This window comes from Cebus imitator, unplaced genomic scaffold, assembly GCF_001604975.1.
Source record: "Cebus imitator isolate Cc_AM_T3 unplaced genomic scaffold, Cebus_imitator-1.0 Scaffold113, whole genome shotgun sequence".
Taxonomy (NCBI): Eukaryota; Metazoa; Chordata; class Mammalia; order Primates; family Cebidae; genus Cebus; species Cebus imitator.
The window spans coordinates 174,390-184,199 of NW_016107428.1; the positions used below are offsets into that span (position 1 = coordinate 174,390).

Here is a 9,810-nt window from a genome sequence, read left to right on the forward strand (position 1 = left end):
AGTTACTTTCCGACAACACGTGACCTCTCCGCTTCCCAGCCTGCGCAGCCACTGGTGGGGAAGCGCGGGCGCGCTAACCGCGGGGCTTCCTGGGAGAGCCCCCTCCGAGGCTCACCACCCCAGCACCGGCTCCCGACGCGCTCACCCCGGCACCCCGGCGGCGGGGCAGCCCCTGCAGGATGCGGAAGCGACTCCGGGGAAGCAGCAGCAAGCGATCGCGGAGCGCCCTACCTGCCGCCTCCCCTCCCCTCTCTGCTTTGGCCCGCGGCTCCGCTCTCCCCGGCTCGGCTTCCGACCTAGCTGCGCACCGGGGCTGTTAACTCACATTTGGGAAGCCATAACCCATTAGAGCAAACGCAGTCATAACTTCATTCAACTCAGCCGCTCAAGAGCTCGGCTTACACAGGTTCCTGTGGGCAACTAGTGGCTCGCCCTGGTGCCTCTCGCCTAGTCATCAGTCCCTAAGAGGAAAAGGGAAAGTTGTTGGGCTGATGCGCGCTTCGACGCATGCAGTTGTTCCCAAGGACAAGTCACTTACTCGCCCCCCTCCCCCCCAGCCCCCATTTGATCATCACTCACGACCTCATCGGCTGGAGACCCTTAGTCATGATGGGGGAGGGGGAGGGGCACGAACTTTTCTAAGAAGTTTCCTTTTTTTTTTTTTTACCCAGGGAGTCACAGTGAGTCGGTCACGTAAACAGTGCGGTTAGTCGTCGCCGTTGCCGCCCCCCACCCCCTCCCTGCTGCGCTTTTCTGGTATTATTATTAAAGCGGTAGCCTGCTGGAGCTGATAAGCAACAAGTTCCTCAGCGGTCTTCCCGCCCTAGCCTGACCAGGCGAAGGTTTTCTTACCTGGCGACAGGGAAATCTCCCAAGCCGAATTCAGCTTCGCCGGAGCCCCAGGTGTGACCTGGGCAGTGGGCAAGGGAGCGGTGCGCAGGCTGGGTTTTTGTTTTTGTTTTTCATGGGGGTACCCTGAAACTCCTCACTTTCTCTGGGAACTTTCTGTGCCAGGACCTAGTGACGGGCGGTTAGAAGGCAGCCCTAGGAAACACCCGCTACATAGCAGGGCAGTTGGGCAATCATTGGTAACCTCGCTCATTCATTAGAATCGCGTAAGAACTCAAAAGGAAGCGTGTCTTTCGGAGTGAGGGCGTTTGCGTAAATCTATAGGTTTTTCGACATCGATGCCAGTTGCTTTGTCTTCCGTAGTCGCCAAGGTGGTTGAGAGTTTAAGCTTGCGGATATTGCAAAGGGTTATTAGATTCATAAGTCACACCAAGTGGTGGGCGATCCACTGAGCAAAGCCGAACTTCTCACATGATGACTTCAAACAAGACACATTACCTTCCAGCATCTGTTGGGGAGACGAGATTTTAAGACACTTGAGTCTCCAGGACAGCAAAGGCACAATGGTGAGTAGCAATAAACCCTGCATTATAATTGAAAAATCTTGACATGTTGCTTAACAACGGGCATATCACGGCTCTTCCTAGCACTTCACACGCCAAAGAACAGCAGCTACTCAGGCCAGGGGAATCGGGTTTTTACACAGTGCAACTTTAATTGGAATCATTTGAGATTTAACACAGCTATGTGGAACTGCGTGGAACAAACTTGGAGCTGGGGGGGGGTGTGTGTGTGTGTGTGTTATATTGGCTGTTCAACGCTGATGTTTATGTTTCAGCCGTCTTGCATTCCCTTCTTTTTCTTTATGTGTATGGTGTATGATCATATTCTATGATTTGTATGTGGGTATGTAATTGACATTTGCAAGGAGGTTAATTTCCATCTAAAAACAATAATGCTGTTAGAGGTTGGGGTTAGGCGGTGGAGTGGGGGTAAGGGTGGGGTAGAGACTGGGAGTTTAGGTGTAGTTGGGGGGGGTGAGTTGGGGGAGAGAAATAAGTCAGAAGTGCATATCTCCGGTAATGAAATGGGTAATCCTCTCGTAGACGAAAAGGTTCTCATCAACATGTGATCAGCTATTAACAGGATGGCTTTGGCAAAGCCATCCGCACGTGACAAAACGTAAGGAAGTGGAAGAAACCGTCTAGAGCAATATCAAGTATCACTTAATTAGAGATTTTTAAGCCTTTTCCTCCTGCTGTGCCGGGTGTGTAATCGGGACGATCGGAGGCCATTCAGCACCTTGGACAGAGCCAACGGATTTGTCCGAGGTGGCGGTACCCCAGGTAGTCTTCTTGGCCCCACTGTAAAGCCAACCCTGTGTCGCCCTTAAAAAGCGTCTTTTCGGAGGTTCGGCTCACACTGAGATCGGGGCTGGAGAGAGAGTCAGATTTTGGAGCGGAGCGTTTGGAAAGCGAGCCCCAGTTTGGTCCCCTCATTGAGCTCGCTGAAGTTGGCTTCCTAGCGGTGTAGGCTGGAATAGACTCTTGGCAAGCTGCGGGTTGGTATACTGGGTTAACTTTGGGAAATGCAAGTGTTTATCTCCAGGATCTAGCCATCGGGGTGGTGTAAGCCGCAAAGAAGGTAAGCACCGGGGCGGGGACCCCCTGCATCCCCAATTCTTGAGCTATTTTGATACTCTATCTTCCGGAGAGGACGCGTGGTGGAGGGGAGGAGGTAGGGGGGAGCAAGAGAGGGGATTGTTTCTTGGTATTTGCCCAGTTTGAATTGCCCTAGGTGAGAACCCTGGGGCAAAGCGAGAAGGAAGAGGGGGGGAGAGAGAGAGAGAGAGAGAGAGAGAGAGAGAGAGAGAGAGAGAGAGAGAAACTCAGTCTTCCAGCGGATATAATGAGTTTAGTTAACTTGGACCTGCAAATGTCTGATTCAAATGTAAGATTTATCTCTTTTTCTCCCCTTCACCTCCCTCTTTTCCGTTCTCTTTGCTGGTGTGTGTGTGTGTGTGTGTGTACAGTAGATTCATTACTAATTATGAAGCTTTTGCACAACATTCGATTTCCTAAAATTGGACTTTGTAGCATTTAGAATCAGGAGGTGGAGGTGGTGTGCGGTGGGGAAAAAGGAGGTGGAGGTTGGGAAGAGGGAAGGAGGTAAAGCTAAACCTCCACAAAATGAATCAAGGTAATTTCAGCTCTTCTAGTGAGAAGGATTCATTCTCTCTGTATCCCTCCCTCCCTCTCTTTCCCCCTCCCTCCCTCTTTCCCGCCCCCCTTCTTCCACCCCGCCCCCTCCTCCAGCCTCCATCCCTCCCTCATTCTATCTCTTCCTCTCCGTCACCCTCGCTCCTCGCTGGATGTTTCTTTCTGTCTTTTTTTTTTCCCCTTCTGTCCTCTTTATTCCCCCTTCTGTCCTCCCTCCCCGCGCGTTTCGGGCGCTGGCTTAGAGGGCTCCCGCTTTCTCAAGGGAAGGGGAGCTGCCGAGACCGCGCTCTGCTCCTCAGCCGGGCCGGATGCCTCACTGAGCCCAGGTCCGAGCCAGTCGGGGTAACTCAGGGAAACTGGGGCCTCCGCCTGGGAGTAGAAGGTCCTTTCCGGACTGAAGAGCCAGGGAGCGGGCCGGGCAAGGGGGCCTGGGCGGCTGGAGGCAGTAGAGAAGAAAACTCGTAGCTCCGTGCGGCGGCTGGACAGAGCCACCAATCAGCTGGGCGCGCAGACCGCCTTGTCCGGGCGAGGTTGCGTCCGGAGGCACCGGTGGAGGGCGGCCGGCTAGTCGCGGAGCCGCCGCCGCCACCCGGGTGGGCCGGGGACTGGAGGAGGGTGGATGTCGGGGGCTTGGCGGGTGAGACAGAAGCGGCGCGGAGCCGCCCAGTCCTGTGTTCTACCTCTCCCGCCCCCGCCTGCACCCCCGGGGGACCGCGAACTGCCGGAGCGCGCGGCTGCGTTGTCCTCTTGCCATTCTTCGGGGAGCTCAGGGACTTACGCGCCCCTGGGCGGGGACCAACAGCTTCTCCACACAGCTATAACCCTCACCCCCACCCGCTTCTCAGGTCCTTTGTTCCGGCCATAGAGCCATGCCCGGTGGCAGTTTTCGCCCCAGGGCTTGGTCGTTCTGGACTCCTCCCCGGATCAGCTCTTCTTAATTAAAAGGCAAGAGCTTGGGGTAGGGATGAGGGGAACGTAGGGAAAAACCTATTTCAGAAACTCAAGACTCGTCTGTTTTAACAAACGAAAGAAAGAATCCCAACTCTGCGCAGGTGGATTCATAGGCGACGCGAGGATATTGTGGAAATTTAGAAGGAAAAAATAAAAAACAGGCGCTAGGATCAGATGACGGTGATTGGCTGCTCGGCACACAAAGGGAGCGTAGGGCAGGGTTTACGGAGCAAGCCTGCAGCGAATGGGGCACAGATTGTTCCGAGATCCAGTCGTTTTCTCAGTCAGATCTACGCGCAGGGAGGGGAGGGGAGGGGCGCGCAGGGGAGCGTGGCGGGAGGGGCTGGGCTTGGGGGCGGGGGGATTTCTGATCAGTCTGATGCAATTCCAAGCGTGCTGCAAAGGAACTCCAAGGCGCCCGCATCACCATCGCCACCCACCCTTCCCAGATGGTGCTGTTTTAAATACGGATCTGCAGGGCCGAACGCAGAACTGGGAGATTTATTGCAAAATCCCGGGAAGGGGGGGGAGGGGGACGGGGAATGGAGGAGCAGAATTTAAAGGTGCAATGTTTGCTTTTTCCAATCAAGCGGCAAGCGGTCGGAATTATTATTTTTTTCTTTCTGTCTGCTTGTCTCTGGATTCTAATTCACCAAGAAAGAGGTGTAAATATTGTGACATTTTGAGGCAGCTTGATGGATGGGAAAAAAATCATCTGTCACTCTAAATTGCAGAGTTCCCTCTCCCCGCGCCATCCCTTGCTAGCGAATACTCGCTGCTGCCTAATACTGTTGCTAGGGCTTCAAATGAATGCATCGTTAAGGGAATATTATCCTTTTAGTTTACTTGCCAATTTATCTGACGTTGAACCGAGAAAATTGTAGATTTCGTGTCTCTGGGAGGGAAAATGCTTAACAGTCTAAGTCTTGTAACCTTGAGTTCTTTAATAACTTAAATCTCAAAAGTGTCACGTCATCATCTACACACACACAGACACACACACTCCACTTGTAAGGTGACATGGTTTCACCTAAACTGTTGTGGAAATGAATGTCACTTTAAGAATGGTGCACCTGATATTCACTGTTTATGTGTATTTACAAAGAGCTCTTCAGCTTGAAGGCAAGACATTTCAATTGTCCTGTTTGGAATCGGTCAGAAGACTGGCAGGTGACAGAGAGAAAAGGAAGAAAGAGGAAAGAGAGAGAATTTTAACCTAGCTGCTATTAAATTAACAGTAACCTAGCCTACTTTTATACCCCCTGATGTGGCATATTAATATTTCTGTATATGAGATTTTAGTTTGGTCTTTCTCCCCCAATGGAGTAAACCAGTATTGATTCAGATGAGAATATGTGTGTCCTGCCAGTAGCTTTTTCAGTGTCATTATTAGTAAGACCTACAACGCAGCAATTTTTGGAGGATAGAAGAGAATGTCTGTAAGGGCTTTGCATACTAGGAAGCAGGCACTCCATAAATGGGAGGTATCGTTATGACATTTGCATGTAACATTTTCATTTGACTGAACCAGAGTATTAGTTATTTTAAAACATAATCTAATTTATATGCCCAAGGTAGTAAGTGGAGATTTTAAAAGCAAGTGATTAGTTGGCTTATAAAATATTATTTTTCAATTGTCTATTAATGTACATTGGAAAGAAGCCTTTTTAAAGATCTGAAATCAACATATATAAGCTTCCCCTTTCATTTGCCAGACTCTTTCCCCATCAAATCTCTGATCTAATTTCTTAATAAGAAAGCTGGTAAATTTAGTTTCTTTCCTTTTCCTGGCCTGTCCTCTAGGGGAAGCTTTAGTAAGAAACAGCATTCCAAAATCAGGCACTGAGAGAGAGAAGGCAAGGGACTGGACGACCACAAAATAGATCATCAGCCACCAATGCCAACAAACAGAAATGAGGGAAAACCAGCAGGAAAGTATGACTTACAAAGGGTTTTTATTTTTTAATTCTGTGATTTTTCGGACCAGCCTCAAACTTGCTCAAATAACATTCACTCGATCATATTGCTTACAATCTGTCAGTTAAAATGAGGTCTAACTGAGCATATTTTTTATTAAATATACTTCTATCAAAGGCCAGTAAAGCTACTCTTTGATTTTAATTAGGACAAACTAGTCTAACCACTTAAATAATTCTAATGAATATGAACTGATATCATCAGATTTAAAAGCTCTGCTGAAAACTAAATTTGTTCTGAAAAGCACTGACTTGCCAGAAAAATATCTATTTTTGCAGCTTTCTTTTCACTCTATGGATAATTTAATGAGTTGCTTATTTTAATTTTACAACTGCTACCTCAGAAGTATCTCAAATTATCTTTCTTTGGCTGGTGTCTTTCTCTGCTGATCTGCTACTGCTGTGTGTGTGTGTGTGTGTGTGTGTGTGTGTGCGTGCGTGTATGGGCGTGTGTGTCTCTGTGTGTGTTTTCTAGTGGGAATTTAACAAGCAGTGAGTCTCTTAAATTTACATGCCATATTCTATGTCAAGAACATTGCGTAGTACTTAACAATAAAAATAAACATTAGCATCTAGTGAAAGTTTACCACCGTTGAGTGCTATGGAAATACAGGTCTTAATGGGAGAAAGATTAAATTTTTTAACAATAAAAAAAATTTCTCCCCTTTTTGGCTTAAGGGTGATTATAATTTCAAAAATATGGCATCTTTCTTCTTTTACTTTGGAATATAGAGCTGCTACTTTAACAAGTGTCTTTTGAGGACGATACACGTGTTTCATAAAGATTAATATCCCTAAAACACTGTGGTGCAGAGATGGAACTATGAATTCTTGATCCCTGCCTCTACTCTCATTTGGCAATTTTTAGAGTGTTCATTCTGAGTTTTTAAAAACAGGTGGACGTTTTTTTCTTTTTTCGTTCCGACATTATAAAAGAGTCCTACAAGAAATTGTTCTGCTGTAGTACAGACTTCATTGTATTTCCTAGTAATAACACTTTAGATTCATATAGTACTTTGACTGTTCTTTACAGGTTTCATTTGATTTCCTTATCAGTCATGTAAGGTAGTAATCACCAATTGCTTTTTATAGATGAGGAAAGTAAGGTGCAGAATTATCTAACACTGTACTGCCAGTAAGATGTAAAGACTAACTCAGAATCTTTCTTCAAATTTTAAGAAAATTTGCATTTGTTCCTCTCTAGACCATACTGCCTTAAACCCCACTAAGGTACCATAGGGAGCTGTAGACATTATTTTCTCCTATTTTGATTTATTTAATTAAATTAAAAGCATGGTCTACAAATAGTTTTCAAAATGTTCAGGCCTAATGGAAAGTTTTAACTAGGCTTCCTAAGACAGTCTTTCCCTCTCCCTCAATGAGAAACTCAAAGAAAGCAGGAATCTTCCTGCAGTTGACACACCATCTAAGTCATAGCTGCTAATTCCCCATAAAACAAACACAGAGAATAAGGAGCCAAAGCCAAGATGTACATTACTTTTACTTGTGAGTCATAGATTCTGTGGCCTGGGAACGTTCACAGAGGTCACTTAGCCCAGCCCATATCTGATGGATGAATTCATGCTGGCTTGTTTTCTTTTGACCCTCTGGAATTTCATCCCAGTCTTGGACACCTGGGTACTTGTTTATCTTGGTAGATATTCTGATGCTTATGTGGATCATGAGCTTGTCTGGCCATTTCCCATTTTGCCCAAAAGGTCTACTTTCTATGGAGAATCTAGCATTCATAATTTTATTTTGTAAGTATTAATTGGCAACACATTACTTGCCATTATGTGCCAGGAACTGTGTTATAATCTGGAGATTCAAGAATAAGCAATACCGAATGGTCCATATCTTGGTGGATCTTGTAGCCTAGAGACAAAGACTGGTACCTTTATTTGCTCCAGTCCTTAGAAGGGAACAGACCTCATAAGATACCTTTTTTCAAGAGAATACAGTGAATAATATTAAAATCCTGAGTTCAGGCTTTACCACCAACTGCTTGTCAGTAGCTAAAAAAGTCAATCAGTCATTCTTGATCTCTGCTTCCTCTCACATAAAGCAAAGGAGATGTTCTAAGAATAAACTCGAAATTCCATTTCTGTTCCAAGTTTGAGTGAAACTATTTCTTGCATCAAAGGTTAGGGTAACTTAGGCCTTACTTTGTGGGGGAAAGTAAAGCCTGAGTTACCGTAATCTTTGATGATTTACAATTTGGGGTACCACAAATTTTTAACCTGTTAAGTATATCAAGAAAAAAATCTAAGCAACATATCTGAACCCAGAATAGAAGGAATCTGGATGTTGAACCTCTTGGTTTATGGAATGATGGCTAGGAAAGTTTTAATTTAGAGAATGATCTCAAATTTCTGCAGATTATTTTTAAAAGCAGGTGGTGCAATGGAAGACCCTCTATCAAATTTGCTGTTTATTTTCTTTGTGCAAGCAGAAGTTCTAATTTTTCAGGTCATTTCCTTTTAAAATCAAAGATATTACATCCTGAAATTGCATGGGTCTCATGAATAATGCATTATATGCACATGATAATAGATAATTAGATGGACCAACCAAAAGAAACATGAAAGGGAGCAGGTCCCAAGGATTGCAGAAGGTGTGTGGGCATTTTGACATCCAGGAAATGCTATAGATCTGTCCTTAGCTAACTCAGCCTGGTGGAGATAATTAAGAAAAAAATTGTGGGTGAAGAAAGACTGCAAGCCATTCCCTGGGATTGGCTAGATTGCTGCAGTAGTTCAAAAACAATTGGCACAGCCACCCACACTAGACATGATTGCCCTTTGATGAGGCAGATATTGACTTTTATAAAGATGCCATATTTAAAATAACTTCTGATGCACTAGGGATAACAGACATCTTTCTTGAATTCTATTTTAGACAAATGGCAAAATATATTCCAAAGTATTAATTTTAAAATAAAAAAATCTTTTTAAAGTCTTGTTTCTAAAAACCAGCAGTGTAGTAACATGTGACCTCTGGATTTAACAATTCAGCCTAAGCTGGGAGAAAGCTGTAGCTTGTGTGAGACATTTTGACCCACTGTGGGCATTTTCTGAACCACGACCAGAAGTAACATATACTTGTCAAAGTTTTTAACCTCTGAGCGAATGTGAAATGCACTCCAAAATCTTCACACCCTGGGAAAGGTGATCCAACAATTTTCCTAAACAGCGGCAGAAAATGCTCTGAGATCTTTGTTCCCAGAGTGCATGCTACAATGTTATGCTATCTAGAAATTTCTTTGGAGCACCTGTTCATCAATACCAAAAGGAGTTAGAATTGATTTATCTCCAGCTTCAAGGAAATAGTCAACCACCTCCTGCCTCTAAGTAATAAGACTACTGTGAGAAAAAATATATACAAATTAGTTGATTGCAGAAAGGTGCCACAAACATCCAAAGCCTTTGGGATAGGACATTGCAGGTGAGTGAATAGAGAAAAAGAAAAGGAATATGGAGAAAATTGAGAAATAAAAAGGGAAAGGAAGATGGAACTCTAATTATACAGGGGCTCTTGAATTGACTGTTCTCTACCTTCCATGCTCATCGTTATTCTGGCTACTTTAGTAGGAAACAATGATTTCTTCTGCTTTCACTTTCCTTCTCTGCTAAGGACTTCTTCCTTGCCAATAACTTCCATAATCAGTATTTAAGAATTGCTCTGATGCCCAGCACAGTGGCTAATGCCTGTAATCCCAGCACTGTGGGAGGCTGAGGCAAGTGGATCACTTGAGGGCAGTTCGAGACCAGCCCAGCCAACATAGTGAAACCCATCTCTACTAAAATTACAAAAAA

At 45.2% G+C, this 9,810-nt stretch overlaps 1 protein-coding gene across 4 annotated transcripts in view; it reads left to right on the forward strand.

Moving 5' to 3' along the window:
• The first annotated feature begins 761 nt into the window (after positions 1-761).
• BDNF (brain derived neurotrophic factor) overlaps positions 762-9,810 on the forward strand; it is a 67,600-nt gene continuing 58,551 nt past the window's right edge. Inside the window, exon 1 of one of the 4 annotated variants that reach the window (XM_037742078.1) lies at positions 762-1,415. In XM_037742078.1, the coding sequence (XP_037598006.1) occupies positions 1,413-1,415 (3 nt within the window). In that variant the 5' untranslated portion in view covers positions 762-1,412. Of the gene's footprint in view, positions 1,416-2,057; positions 2,494-9,810 lie in introns of those variants that run through there. The other 3 variants (XM_037742081.1, XM_037742080.1, XM_037742079.1) reach the window with 3 other exon arrangements.